Genomic DNA, 16,000 nt, shown 5'->3' on the forward strand with positions numbered 1-16,000 from the left:
TGAATGTGCGTGGGGGTGTATGTGTGTTTGTGTATGTGTGTGTGTGTGTGTGTGTGTGTGTGTGTGTGTGTGTGTGTGTGTGTATGTACTAGTACATGTATGTGTGTATGTGTGTACACAGTAATGTCGCTTTGCACGTGCCACCAAATTCGATATAAGGCAAAACACAGGAAGGAGGGTCCCCTGTAAGTGCATGGGTGTAGACTCCTTTACTCGATTCTAGAGTTAGAATTAGTTATGTCCGGTATCAGACGTAGAAACGTATGACATCAACTGATTGGCGACACGCAGTGAATGTTATTTAATTATCTCTTATTCAATTTTCAATGGAAAGGGAAGGGGGTCCCCACCCACGCGCTGACTCTAGCAGAGTCTGAGTGATTCCTTACCTTGAGTATTGACAGGTGTTCATTTATACACGGACTGAGTTTGACAAGAACGGCAAGCCATCGGTGACATCATACACTGGGGCTTTGCCGAGCAGAGTCTATCAATGGAGCTCGATGAGATAGTCTCGTTTCAGACGAACCAGAGGTTAATTCGGTTTGGTTTCTTGTACGGTTCTGGTTTGTACACCTAATGAGGTTTAGATGTGAGAAGAGAAAACTGAGAAAACAGGGGAAGTGTCACCTTGAAATTTTAGATGCTTGGAATGTTAGCGTTATTTCTCAAAGATGTATTGGAAATCCTAATCGAGTTGATAAAACACTTTCAAAACTTCAAAACTTAAAACTTTTTTTTTTCCAAAGGAGCTAGGCCATAAAAGAAGTGGAATTTTTACGAAATGTAACAACTTCGGAAGATGAATATGACTGGATTAACTTAACGTCAGTTTTGATAGTAATAAGACTAATGATATTGTTCGAGAGGATACTGTAGCTTTATCCCTTAACATTCGCAGATTTCGACTTGATTTATAAATTGATTCTTTATTGATTTTCTTTCTTTCTTTTTTGCTCAATGCTCAATACATGCATTTCTGATATTGCGAAATGATATTGGACCAAATCGTCATTTAATATTTTGGGTTTGCGAATGTCTTATTTTAATTCGTGGGCCTAGAAGGCTCTGAAATGAGACTGATAGTGAAGCAGACTTAAGAAAGACTACTGATATTTATAGCAGTCTTTTCCCTTGTCCCTCGGACTGCTCACCGGTAAATCCGGTGCGTAAGCAGCCGAGTCACCAATGAAAAGTTTACTTCAACGTTTGCGTGTGAAAAGTGGTCATGTTGCCTAGCAACGGAGGGCCGCTAACGGGTGATTTCATCATGAGTAGTTATGCGTTTTCTGCATGAAATAAATGCAGCTTGTCGCTGTCTAATTCCCCCCACCCCCTCCCCAACAGGAAAGTCTTGTGATTAAGCAAGGACTTCGAGTTACGAGCGGGGTTAATGCTATATAATTAGAAGTTTGCAACTCAGCTTTCACGGATAGTTACTCTGACGACAGTACTGTATTGGTTGATCATTCGCATCTCAAGAACTTAAGGAGGAGTATACTCTTGTACATTTCTAAAAGTTTTCCAACATATTGAGAATATTCTGTGCAACAACAACAACTACAACACTGAAATGGCTTGGGACAGAAAATGGACCGTGTTTGCTGTACTCGTATCCGTGGCCGTGGGTAAGTCGACTTAAATTTGTTCAAATAACAATTTATAACTTGGCAACCGAAACAGGTTTTTTCCCTCCTTGATATTGCAAATCGACATTTTCAACATTGTCACTCTTCCAACCTCTTGTTAAATGTTAATTCTAACACTCAAAATGTTAAATTTGATACACTAAAAATGTTGAACTACTACTTCAGAAATGGTAAATCCAACATTTTCGGTGTTAAATTTAACGTCCAAAGGTTGCAGGAGTGACAACATTTAATGAGCTGATTTACCTTCTCATCTTTTAGAGTGTTTCATGTAGACTAAGTGATTTTCTGATCCGAGGTTTTGAAATATTATGTATATATATATATATATATATATATATATATATGATATTAATCGCATAAAAGCGAAAATATATTGTGGACTGTGTCAGTGTGATTTGAAGTCAAGCAGGAAAAAAATGCAATAAACATAATTGATATACGTATATAAACATACATATAAATATACATTATTATATCATTTTATCATCAAGAGTAAGGATGATATACCTTTCTATATCTAGAGTTGCTTTTCTTTCTTTCTTTTTTCCCCTCCCCCGCCTTCAGATTGTCATAGCGAAACCTGCGACTAGAATCAACATCTAATTAATCTCCACATTAAAATAAGATACACACAATCAGCATTTATTGACAACGATGATGATAGCAAGACCTGACTTTCATGATTCTTTCTTAACTTCGATGGGAGATCACATGATTTTGATAATAATGCTTGACATCGTTATTGAATTACAGTCTCTATCTACTTCTTTTAACACGAGCAATAAAAGTATCCCCATTATACCCCTTAGGCTTGACCGATAATGTCTATCTAAATCTACCGTATCAACTGTCTTTCGTTTCAGAGCCTGGTTAATCACCATGTTTCGAAATTCACACGACAAATGCGAGATATATTTCAATATATAATCCCGAGATACGAAAGTGGATACAAAAAGAAGAAAGCATCAGACTCTTCTCGAGTCATTTAACAGAAAGTTCACAAAAGTTTATCCCTGTAAAGAACGGTGCAGCCAACAACAGCAAATCTTTGAGATATTAACAACCAGTCCTTCATTTTGCATTACCTACATATTATAAATTTGTGTAGCGCTTTTAATTAACACGAAATGTTTTTTTACCGCTTTACAATTAACAAAATAGAAGAAACAAATAAAGAAGAAACATATCAAGTAATAAACAATTACATAATCATCGGATCGGATCGGATCGGATCGGATCATATGGTATGCAAACATCCAAGTTATTAAGTGAATTGAAAACATTAAACTAGATGTGTGCTTGAGTAATATATGTGTTTATATTTTGTGTGTATGTGTGTCTCCACGCACCTATCAGGATCAGTCGGGGCTATATACATAGATATTATTGTATCGTGTATACTCAGCCGCTAATTCAACTTACTTTACATTTCACTTAAAACGACGGAATAGAACACGTTCTTCAAGTTTTGGGCTAGTCAAGAATGGCAATTTCATTACAAGACTCTCCCATCCTACGAAAATCAAGCGTTACTTACAATAGGTACAAACATGCCTACATTGATGAATAAAATTACTGTAAGAGTCCGAAATTGATTATGCAGTGTATATCTAATTTCTCTTCCTCCCCTCTTCCTCTATATTAAATAAGGATATATTTGTATTGGCATATAAATATATTGATATGCAAGTATATTTTTTGTGGAACTTTAGACTAATCTAGATAGTTATACTATAGGGCATCCCTAATGACGTATTAAAATCACGTTGCTCAACTGCTTTCGTCATTGTAGATATTTTTGTGTGACCTCGGCCTAATGGTGATATGATGCCAAAGGGGTCTAAATCCAGAAAAAAAAAACGCTCACAAACTCTTCTTTGATTTTCTTTAGATCAGCAACTGTAAGTGTTTCATGTACTCATGGATTAGTCAGCCGTTTTTTTTTTTTCCCTGGGGGGGGGGGTGTTAAGTATTATGTTTTGCCCTTTTTTTGGGGGGGGGGGGGATAATCCACAATTACTCGTACGAAATGTAACTGAGTAACGTTACCGAGGTACAAAATCACGTCAGAAAATATCAACTTCAAATGTCAGCAGAAGAATGCACGATTATCTTAACGTGTATTTCATCGTAAGCTTTGGCATCGACTGAAGGCATCCAATGGTTGAGCCTCTTTGCAGCTGTTTAGACAGGATGTAGTAATTATGAGCTGAGTCATATGACAATGAATTGTTTCAGCATAGCATATTATATAACAATGAGAAAATGCACTCTTCGCATTACACGCACCTAAGACGGACTCTGCGGCACTTGTTCCAGGAGCGTATGATAACAATTAAAGGGGATGGCTAGTTACTGATCAGTGGGAATAAGTGGGAATGCTGAGGGATGATCGTTAACTGGCTGTTAACGATCGCCCCGTTACTGTACAGGCATGCTAACCTGGAAAATTAAACTGCACATTACTTGAATATGGGACCATTCAGAAGCAAATAATTTTCACACAACAATACATATACATGTATAATGTACTCTTAAATGAATCCCACAAGGATTGGAACAATCATCCCCCAGCATTGCCACTTATTCCCACTGATCAGTTACTAGCCATCCCCTTTAAAGGCCAGTGGTACAGTATTGATGGAGATGAGAACTGGGCTTTTAACTTTTTGCGAGATACCAAGAAAACACTTGTAATATAGTACAGAGCATACCATTTTAAGAGGAATTCAAAGTTTGTTTGATGTAAATTGCAGTTCCCATACGATTCAATGGAGTTCTTTGTCTGCTTTCCGTTGTTAGCACTGTTTTCTTGGCTATAATTCAACTTAAAAGAGTTGAAAGTGTCTAAGCTTTACTGATTTGCGGTCACTAGAGTCATGGTTCACTACTGCAAAAAGGCTTCAGTGTGCCGGTCACATGATGGAAAGTGAAGAAATCTTCAACAAAAAATACCTCTTTATAAAGACAGAGCGTGATGTAAGTGCATGGGCAGCCAAAACCGGGGCAAGTTTGTCCCATGAGCTATCCCATAATGCATCTAAAACGCTGCTCTGCGCCCGGCACAGACGTATAGACCGATTCAATTTTGATGACCTATTCACCTACCGCCGCTAGCGGCGCTATAACGGTCGCCATAACTGGGGGCCAAAGGGGGCTTCCAGCGAGCTAGCTACCCAGCGAGTTGCATTGCAGCTCAGCAGCCTAGCGTACCCATCGCGCATAGTTAGCCGGGCGCGGCCGCTGCGCCGCGGCCGGCGCCCGCTGGCGCCGCGCTAATATTGTGATTGTTTACTCACTGTGTGGAAAAGTCATTCAGCGGCTTTTAATGCTTTTCTTTTGGACAAATTGAGTGATTCAGACATAGTGATCTACAATGAAAGCTTCAAAGGAAGGAAAAAAAAAAACACATTGTGCAGTTGTTGGGTGCACAAATAACAGAAAAAATGGAAATGGATTTTTTAAGCTGCACGGCAGTGTGTGAAATTCAGACACCGCTGACGCATGCTAAATTAAGGCAAAATTAAAAACAATTAAGTGAAATTCAACGGTATAAAAATGCACAGATTTTGAAACAAGCTATGTCTACTAGATTCTCTATTTAATTAGGTTATCACTGCATATTCGTAAAATATGTTGTTCATCTTAGAAGACAAGTTTAGATCAAAGAATTTGATAATTCATTGATTTTTTTTTCTTTTTTTATCCTTGGTGTCCTACAAAGTTAGAATACTTTTCCTGGCTAGACTTTATTATTACGACAAACGTTTTACAGCCTACACTACAGCTAAATAAATGTTTCAAGATGCGTTAAATTCTTATATTGTTTTCACTTCTTCAATGTTCTGCACTGAATTGACCATAGGCCTATTCAATTTTGGCCTGGAACTCTGAATTTGACTTTTGATAAAGTGATACTTAGGAATAATTATTAAACCATGGATGGTGGCAAACATCCGTTTCATAATCATACTAAGAAAGTAGGATTTAAAAATCACTTTTGTAGATTACAATATTAGGCGTTTGCGTGATGTTATGCAAGGTTATTTAGACCTAAAACAGTAGAAGTTTTGGTTGTAGACATCAGGAGACGTAGTCGTAACTTAAGTTTAGGCATGATACGGCCTAGAAACGCCTAACGTTAGATTTATATTCCGTTTGGTTTACTCACTTAGGCTTGCCTGAAGTTATTGGCAACCGAAAATGATATAGGATGTAGGGTTCTAGAAGTCAATATGTCTAGATCTAGTCTGGACTCTTGCCTAGATTTCTAGACAAGATCTAACGTTAGACAGATTCTCCCCTGCTGGCCCGACACTCCCGAGTAAAGGCAAAAGCCTGCCCTAAAAAGGTTAAGTTAACTGATAGCTTGCAATTTATTGCGCCATATCTAGCTCAAGATTCTTTTTCATTATTTGTATTTAATTATATCAGTTAACTTGTCAACAGCCTAGGCTTATTAGCAAGACGTCTGCTTGCGCCTAGCAATAATTTTCCCAAGCGGTTTTTATTCTATTGCAAGTCTTACACAAATGTGAATATACAGGGCTTACACGCGAGTACCCAAGTCATCGCCAAAGAAATAGAGTCTACAAACATTCACTGATCGTACCGATATTGACCTTGAAATTCAAGTTTTGGCTACAGCCATATGTCAGTCATCTACCCATTCGCTCATATAGTCGGTATAAGTTGTTTGATTTTATTCATTCTTAATTAGCTAGCAAAAAAAAAAAAAAAATATCTAAGACTCTAGTAGTCACAAATCCAGATGCATCGATCGCTGCCAGCGCCAGAGATAGCTAGCTGGCCGGCTGGCGCCGGGCGGTAAAAGCACTGGCTGCCGCTGGCACCCTTGCCATGCACGCACGGCGCTTGCCGACCCAGCCTGTTTGGCCCCCAGTTATGGCGTCGCCCTAAGAGGGCGCACTTCCATGAACAGTCGCTTGAATCGGTCTATTGGCGATACCCTCAATTTAACGATCTGGCGTACAATTTGGGTGGAATATTTGGAAAACTTTCTAATTAAAAACGCGAAACGATAAACTGGTTATCTATTGAGGTTGCAAAACACAAAACAAACTGAATTATTTCATTGTTGCGTGATCAAACAGAAGTGGTAATTGTCAAATCGTACCATGCTAACCAGTGGGTGTGGGTGGGTGTGGGGCAGGGGTGTTCGACCTTCCTACCCCTCCCAGTTATTGATTTTTTTTTATTCTCTCTTTCTCTTTTTATTTGGAATTTGTATTCATTATAATTATTACCCCTTGCTATATAGGTAGAAAATGACGACGTAAGTCAAGGTGAACTTGAATACGTAAGTCAAGGTGAACTTGAATTGTCACATTATAAAAACAAAAACAAAACACAAGTCTGTAACACTTAAAACGAAGCAAATAAAAAAAAACCACAAGTCTGTAACACTTAAAACGAAGCAAATCAATTTAGAATAGAAATCAGCTCAGATAGGGACTAACGAGGTTTCTATTTACTATCGGATTGAATACTAAATGGATTCTTTTTCATGTGTTGAACTAAATTTGGATCTTATCTGAAAACGATCTATTTGAAATTTGTGCAGATTTTCAGGAGAAATCTAGTGTGTCCCCATTTGAAATATTTGTATTTAAATTCTTTAATGGGTGTATACAGTAAACTGAGTTGATATCAACATAACTTTATTTATCAGTAATCAAGTAACTGATGATTGCCAATATTATACGGTTGATGATGTCTCCTCAAACACAGTATCTTCTCTTTGTTTATTTTTGGCCTTTCCCTTTTGTCTAACCGATTTCATCTCTGAATTCCTCTATGGAACGCTCATCAGAAACTGAACTGGTAAATTCTTTACTTTGAGCATCGCCTCACTGATTATTCAAAGGACTGTATAACATGCAGCAAGTTCCTCGTCTTCCGTGATATCTGTTTTTCATTCGATATCATATTATCCCTTGTTGTTAGCAGTGGCGGATCCAGAGGGGGCGCACCGTGCGCTCGCCCCCTCGTTATCTGTTGTTAAAACAAAAGAAATATTTAGGAAAAAGAGATGAAAAATGAGAGTAACACCAGAAATATTGTTTGCGTCCCAACCACCCTTTACAGAATTCCTGGATCCGCCCCTGTGTTATAGTGCTTTTCCAAAGCATGTATTTATGCACAGTATATTGATACAGATATTCCGTTATGCGCAGTGTATGTGTATACTGAGTGTATGAGTTTGTTTATCTTGATTTCGACAGCTTTGATAGTGAGTTCATTTATTTATGAAAACATGATAGCTAATTTATCAATTTACCGATTCGATAACTGTATCTATTCACATCATGCATTCATCTAGTCACTCCCAGCTTTTCAATTATTCAATCACTTACATATCCATTCACTAATGCAACCACATTCATCCGTCCATCCATCTATTCGTACGTCATGCTTTCATCAATTTGATAAGTGCTCCATTCGTTTATTAATCTATTCATCTCTACATTTATTCGTCATTAATTTTACTTATCTATGTCATTCATATTTGTTCATTCGTTCATTCCTTCTGTCGGTCGTTCATACGCTCATTCATTCATTCATCCATCCATCCCTCCATCCATTCAGCCATTCCAGCCACCCACTCATTTATTCGGTCACCCACTCACTCTTTCATTTATATACATGTTATATATATATGTTCATAATTTTTCCCTTTATTCCTTCCTTCTTTCCTTCCTTTCTACCTTCATTTATATGAAGAATGACATTTGTTCTCTTCTAACTCTTCAATATCCAGTGATGGTGGTGGTGGTACCCATAGCTGTGTTTTCCAGACAAGGACAGGCCAACAGTAAGTTGATGATCAACGAAAATCTATTCATTTATTATTTTATCCATTAGTAACATACTTTGTGCAGGGATCTACCATTATAGACTGTTGCGCATTAAGACTGCGTCAAACAAAGACAATTATTCATGTTCGTGGAAGCTGTCTTTGGTTATTTCAATCAACTCCTGGCATTATTGTTCCCAAAACTAATGAACATAATTGTGAGGAATCATCATGCATCTCCGCTTACCATAGTCACCGGTTTATGACCCCTGAGTTGCATTAATCAAGCGTTTTGTCAGATATTTTACTGACAACATTTGGTAAGCTTCTGAAATCCTTGCATCTGATTGGCTGAGAGCAAGTTTGTCACAGAAAAAAAAAAACTGACCAAATGCTTGATGAAATGCCCCCTGAAATTGCAGAAATATCCCTTTCAAAGCGTATTGTATTCTTTAGTCACATTTGGTTGAGGATTTAGGCAGTAGGCCTATTGGCAGAAGTAGATGTTGTTGTTGTTGTAATAAAAATGTTGCAAATCGTGATGATATGAGCCTAACTGGAATAAGACGATATGGGTACCCAACATAATAAATGAACAACCTGGGAAGGACAAATTAATGCGACAAAGCCTGTTAATGCGTAAATGAAAATCAGCAATTAACTTAAGTATGAAATAGACAAATACAAGACTTGATTTGTGTTTACAACGGAAGAATAATAATCAATAGGAAAGTATTACAGCTGTTAGTAGAGAATGCAGATGGCAGCTATGAAACATAGCTTGAAAATAATAACAAACGTAAAATATGATAATGAAAAAAAAATGTGTCTACGTAACGATGTTAATTCAAAACAGTGGTAACAATAATAAAGGAAACAATAATAAATGTAAATATTTCAGTTGAATCTTCGTTAAAAAAAAAGACTTGCGCAGTTGCATCGTTCATTCAAGTTTATTTCCGTGTATATCACACCAGTGCCTCCCGCGTCTTTGTCGGATGGGGGCGCCATGCCACCTAGCGATTTATTTCTCCAGTTCGCTGCAATGATCAAGTGCACAACCAAGACCAATCCTCTTCAGTACCAGGGTTACGGCTGCTTCTGCGGGTTCCTGAACGGCAAAGGCACCCCTGTGGACGAAACGGACAGGTAGGAATGTCATGATATCCTGGCTGTGTTAACACGTAATTTTTGGGTTTTCCTTTCTTTGTGTTAAGTATTTGCTTCATGTCTTTTAACACACCATTTTCTACAAAACATCATTGTTATTTTGCAATAGTTTTGCATCATTTTGGATATGAACAATGAAATTAAGGGAAATGAAAGGTATTATTTCCGCCAACCAATTTTCTCCCCTGTCTTCTGTCATTATCATTGTCATAATAATGATACTACCATTACAGTTATCATTACTATCATTGTTATGTTTATCATATATTATCATTTCTTGAGTTATCATTATGATCACTGTGATATAAATATATCAAATAATGGGAAAGAAGAGAACTTTCGATCAACAGTTCATGTTGGGGGGGGGGGCGCAAATTATTGTACACCTATTTTTTTTTCAACGGAAGAGGGCGCTCAGAAAATAACTTTTCCAAGATGGTCGAAGTCGCTGTAGTATGATTAGGCCATTGTATACATGTAGGTTTGTCGTCAGTCCGTACCTCCTCATCCCAAAACAGTTACATTCTACAGCATTCGTGGTGCATAACTGAGGAATTCAATCGGATTAGAATCAGGAGTTTAGCATCTGCTCACTTCTCTGTCCCCTGAAATATCCGCGTTCATTTTCATCACTTTAATCACCAATAACAAATTCTGGATCTTCGTATGAATTTTGTGCAACAACCCTGTTATATGCTTCTTATGCTTATTTTTTCGGCTATGAGTTTTGAAGAATAATGACCAGAAATACAGTTCCACCACACAGACGTTGGCCTTAATCTGATAATCATTTTCCCTCTTGGAATAAACTTGCACTGGAAACGAAGTCATAATAGTGCCCCCAACGGCCATATCCATGCAGTTAATCGTGATCCTTCGTCCGAATGAAAGATCCGAAGACGCCGCAGTGATATGACATTTTTTTCTTGTAAACCGCATGCAAAATTAAGCAGATTTCTCTTCTTTCGGTCGACATACACTTATCCTTTTACTGAACTTTTACCTTTCGCGCACTACCACCTCAGTTTATTGTCTTCCTGTTCAAGTATACGAAATTCATATTCGTGTCGTCTTCCATTTTCATTTCAGGATGACACATGCTATTCTCGATGATGATCTGTTTTTTCCTGTTTCCTAAGGTTTTTAAGCAGAAAAGTATTACTCCGCTCTTGATTATCATGTGATACATTGCAAGGGGATAAATGTTTTTTTTTAAAGCAAATTGTCATGTTACAATCAGTCACGTCGATGCTCTAGTATCTTGTTGTGACGAGTGTTGAACATGCACATAATAAATTTACTGCGATATGAGTCTTCAGCATTAACTTGATATGGCTGCTCCAGAAAACTCTCACTACCTGTCGAATGAATGAAGTATATAGAAATTATGGGACAGTTATTTGTTTGTTTGTTTGTTTGTTTTTCATTTTGATCGGGAGGAAAACAGAGTGAGAGACTGAAAATAAGAAAGAAATGTGCTTACCTTGAGAGAATAAGATGATCCCATTCAAATACTATGGAAAACTGATGAATCTGTAGATATTTCTAAACACATTATTCTTTGAAATCTATTCAACCGTTTAGAAAATATTGAAGGACAAAATGCCCGTTGAATACGTTCCATATAATAATATTCCCAAAATAGTGTGGCGACGTTTTCAATGCAGCTGAGTGACCTTCTCTTTATCGTTTTGATTTCTTGTATTTTCGGATTTTGCAGGTGTTGCCAAGCACACGATATGTGTTTAGACAATCTCCAGGCGACGAGGGTGTGTCCTAAGGGGTCCATCTTTCTTCCCTATGCAGCGAAAATAAAGGGGTGCAGTAAAAACAAGGTCGCCAAGATAACATGCAGTAAGTATATCTCTGCATTTCCTTTTGTATTCCTTTGAATCGTCTATGGGTCCATTTTGAATGCGGCGATTTCCCTGAATATCGGCAGAGGATGAATATACAAACATTCCTTCTTCTTTTTTTTGTCATGATGACACTTACCTCGTGTTAAATTTTTCTAAATATCGGCTGGACATAAACATTAAAGACAAACATTCTTCAGGTTGCCCGAAATATCGCAAGCATTCTTCTTCATCATAATACATGTACTGACCTTGCATTGCAAACAGTGTGATCGACCTAGGCTCTACTTTTAGCTGGTTTATTTTTTTTTCAGGTGGAATATTATGGTATAATAACGATTATGACCGAGTAATTATGATATGGATAACAAACTGCTGGTCACCGTGACTCAGGAGTTAACATTTTTCCAACCTTTACTTGCATCCCATTAAAGTGGATAGGAGCTTGATATCGAATGAGCAGTTATTATCGGTTATTATGGGCAATGTGTTCATTAAATACGATATCTGTATTGATTAAATCAAAACAGATTACTATGACACACATAACTATTTTGTGTATAAATGATAGTTCAAATGATAATTTCTTGCTATCTTGCGAGATAGCGATACAAATTCTAAATTAAATACATGCATAATTATGTGCATTATTGTACGAATAATGACTTTTGAAATCAATTCAATTACTTTAAAATTCTGACTATAATCAGGTAAAAAGATAGAAGTAGACAAATAAATGGCTTGGTAAATTCATCAACATTATGCCAGCTGATCAGCATACAGTTATGACAGTAAATACGGACGATAACTTGTGTAAAGTGAATTCATGAGCAACGTTCGTTTTAAATTGTTTTTTGGTGCATGTCTGTACGAGTTTTACTTCCCATCCATAGCCCCTTCGTAATGATATCATCTGCGTCCTTTCTGTTATTCAGGTCCCATCTAGATTTACTGATAGCAGTTTGTTTGTTTATTTGTTTGTTTGCATTGTGTTTCTTTATGATAAGAAATGAAATACAACAAACTTCATCACTGACATCAAAATATTCCATTCAATCAAATATTGAATCCAGTCCCATTCAATTTCATTCAATCAGTCCCATTCAATTCCATTCATTCCGTCTATTCAATGCCAGAACCTCGTCAAAAGTACACAGGCTGGGAAAGGGCGGCGTCCCTGGGTGCTACGGAGTGTGCCGAGGAGCTGTGCAAGTGTGACCTTGAAGCTGCTACCTGCCTCAGCCGACACCAGATGAATGAACAGTTCAAGTTCAAGAATATGAACCGCACACTCTGCAGTGCGTCACCAACGACTCCAGCTATAACGGCAGCGCCAGGCGGAACCCCAACCAAATTGCCAACGGAGGGTCCACAACCGTTTCGATTTCAGTGAGACTGCTCAGATTATCTGAACTTGAACGTGGTGCCGCGGACACGGTGTTAACCCCCCCCCCCCCCCCCACCCTCAATGTTTCTTTCCCTGCGACACTGACTGGGACTTTTCAGGGGAATACAATATTATGCAATCCTCGGACATTGTGCATGACAACAACTAAAAGCAATAATACAGCAGATTACTAAACACGCCACCTCATCCTTTTTACATGTCTTACGAGTGAATAAACGAAATAATGATTCGTTATGTTCCTCAGTGAGTAAATTATCAGTTATAATGATATTCTCAAAAGACGGGCATTTATCGTGGGATTAATGAGATATGGCAAAGATTGGGCTTTCTTCTGCATCCTCCAATTAACAGGGAAAATCTTGATTCATTGGCGCAACTTTATGGTCGTGATGACTCATTAAAGCGCATGAGAGCTTATACCGTGGTGACGACCTGATTACACATGAAAAAGACCAATATTTTTTCCAGAAGTTTTTCACCTTAGAATATTTCATTTCAATACCACGAAGAGCCATGCAGGTGAATACTTTTCAACACCATTACATCATACTTTCCACACCTGTCGGCGCGGTCCTCTATTGACACTTGATCACTGTTAGATTTAACGCCCTTATTGTTGAATTAACACGTATCTCACTTTCTTTTTGGCAGTGTAAACGTATAAATCTTGCCACTTTATCAAGAAGTGTGGATTCATGTTACATGTTACATGATTATGTGTACAATCGCGTTCTGAATATTATGTTTATCCCTTTGCCTTGAAATAAATTGATTACTCGTACTGCCTCTCCTATAGGGATTAATACAGCATGAATACTTCTTGTATAAAAAGGTATGTTCTTATCTTGAGAAAATATTCCTATGCGTGTGTGACCTCGCACTGTTGGGTGTACTCAGAAATAAAAAAAATAAAAAAAAAATCATCGACGCTCTACAGATGCCTTCTTTTTTCAACCCTTATTCGCTCGTGTTTTACCGGGCCCCAAATCACTCTAAAAGGTATAATTATCAATCTCATTTTGGTATGAAAAACAAATCCAACATGCAAAATAAGAATAATGTATCAAAAACAATAGATACTGCCATCTAATTCACTTTATTCTTACTATAAAGAAAGTATCTGATGAAATCTCGTACAATTGCTCCTATTCTTTTACTCATTATGTGACAAGCATCAATAAGCAAGTTCATACAATCTGAGCAGTTGTCCCTTCATGAATACTCGGTTATGTATATTTATGTATGCAGAACTTGCTGCATTTCAATAGGATCTAAAGAATCAATTGAAGGCCTATCAAGCAACACTTACATAAAATAATGATCACGGTCTGTGTAGCTTGTTTTCAACTGCTTTTCTTATTCATATGTTTTCAAAAGTTTGTAGTTGCGGAGGTCACTGGCAGAACAAGTCAACTGTCTGTGAACTGGCTTATCAACACGCGGAACAATAATGAATACAATACATCGGTTGCTGCTGAAAAAGAGTAAGAATAAACCAAAGATAATAGAGGACCCATAAACATCTGCATAACAAGCTATTATAGTCACTTAACCCACTGCATGCCGCATTAATTTTCTGCTCGTAGATATATGCGTGTATGCATTGTGTGCATTTATGGGCGCTGATAGGGTTGAGTCGTTGTATTCTCTGACTACGTCACTGCTTCTCAAAGGGCATAGACTGCATTGAAAACAAGGCCAACCTGAAAGTTGCTCAGGCGGCGCAAATTTGCCCTTGCTTCCCTTCTTAGTTCCGCTACCTTTCCGATCTCTCACCTTATTAAGAAACATGGGGCTGCATAGAGGACCAAGGTCTTCTACCCACACATTTTGCGGTCATAATGGGTATTCATGAGCTCTGTGATCAAAAACTCGTTACGGACGGTCAATGTTCTGTTTAGGAAGTTCTGTTTGTTCACTGTCCTTTCTTTGAGTATGACAATACTTTTACGTCATTACATACGTCAATGATTATTATAACTGCTGCTCTGTGTTACAGTAAATGTGTATAATCTCTTGAATACACCTGTTTTTATAATACTTCGCAACCTCGTAGTCGTCGCAAAAGTGCATTCTTTGTGTAGTTTTTTGTTTGTTTGTGTGTGTGTGTGTATGTTTGTTCGTTTGTTGTTGTTGGTTGTTGTTTTTCATTTTCAAAGGGCGAGAACAAGATTTACTATCACTGACTTGAGACCGTCCTGCTATTTGCTGTAGCTATAGTTCGAATCATTTCCCTGCCTCGCCAGTGCAGGGCTATGGGACATCCATGGTCATGCAGTGTCATAAGAATTTGAAATGTATATAGCGAGCTTAAGACAGAGGAAAAGTTTCCTGACGAACGCTATTTGGAAAAGCAGCATATGAAGAGATTTCTTGCAAAAGGGCCTAAATCAATCTTCAGTTGATTCCAAGTAAATCAAGCTGTTTTGCTATCATTATTGCTATTATGTTATTATCATTATCATTTATTATTATTATTACTATTACTATTATCATTATTATCATCATCACACTGTAAAAACATCGGTGTTGGATTTAACACCACGGGTGTTAAATCTAACACCGGTCAAACTTCAATAAAGGACCACACCCACAGGTGTTGAAAATGCACTGTGATGGTGTTGAAAAGTGTTCACCTGACACTTCGTGGTGTTAATTTGACACTGTACCTGGTGTTATTTTGACACTGTACTGGTGTTAATTAAAAAATGACACCACATGGTGTTGATTTGATATTTGTTGGTGTTAATATCAATGGTTTAACACCCGTCCAGCTTCAATAAGAGACCACACCAACTGGTGTTACTGTGGTGTAAATTTATTTTCACATTTTTTCAAAAATCTAGTATTTTAATGTAAAATTCTTGATCGTCTTGTTTAAATAAAAAATCAACAAGAAGTGCAGTTACTAAGAAACTCTTCAAAAACAGTTTAAGATTTGGAAATGACACCAGGAGGTGTTAATTTAACACCATAAATGAGCACCGAAAATTTAACACCAGCTCGGTGTTCACTATTTAACGCCGGACTTTTTGCAGTGCATCATCATTATTATCATCATTATTGTTATTATCATCATTATCATTACTGTTGTTAT

General features: G+C 37.5%; 1 protein-coding gene across 1 annotated transcript; it reads left to right on the top strand.

Moving 5' to 3' along the window:
- Positions 1-1,573: 1,573 nt before the first annotated feature.
- LOC139727953 (basic phospholipase A2 DE-1-like) lies at positions 1,574-12,888 on the top strand. Its single transcript, XM_071638924.1, has 5 exons — positions 1,574-1,628; positions 8,434-8,487; positions 9,447-9,618; positions 11,360-11,493; positions 12,632-12,888. Exons 1-5 carry the CDS (start codon positions 1,574-1,576, stop codon positions 12,886-12,888), a joined length of 672 nt encoding a protein of 223 aa, XP_071495025.1.
- Positions 12,889-16,000: the final 3,112 nt, after the last annotated feature.

This window comes from Diadema antillarum, unplaced genomic scaffold (assembly GCF_040938485.1).
Source record: "Diadema antillarum isolate AM-2024a unplaced genomic scaffold, OU_Dant_1.0 seq00000160_RagTag, whole genome shotgun sequence".
In the NCBI taxonomy this organism is placed as follows: domain Eukaryota; kingdom Metazoa; phylum Echinodermata; class Echinoidea; order Diadematoida; family Diadematidae; genus Diadema; species Diadema antillarum.

Coding starts and splice junctions, on each gene's coding strand:
- LOC139727953 (XM_071638924.1), top strand. CDS start 1,574: ATGGCTTGGGACAGAAAATGGACCGTGTTTGCTGTACTCGTATCCGTG. Junction 8,488..9,446: donor CAGACAAGGACAGGCCAACA/GTAAGTTGATGA, acceptor ATATCACACCAG/TGCCTCCCGCGTCTTTGTCG. Junction 9,619..11,359: donor CCTGTGGACGAAACGGACAG/GTAGGAATGTCA, acceptor CGGATTTTGCAG/GTGTTGCCAAGCACACGATA.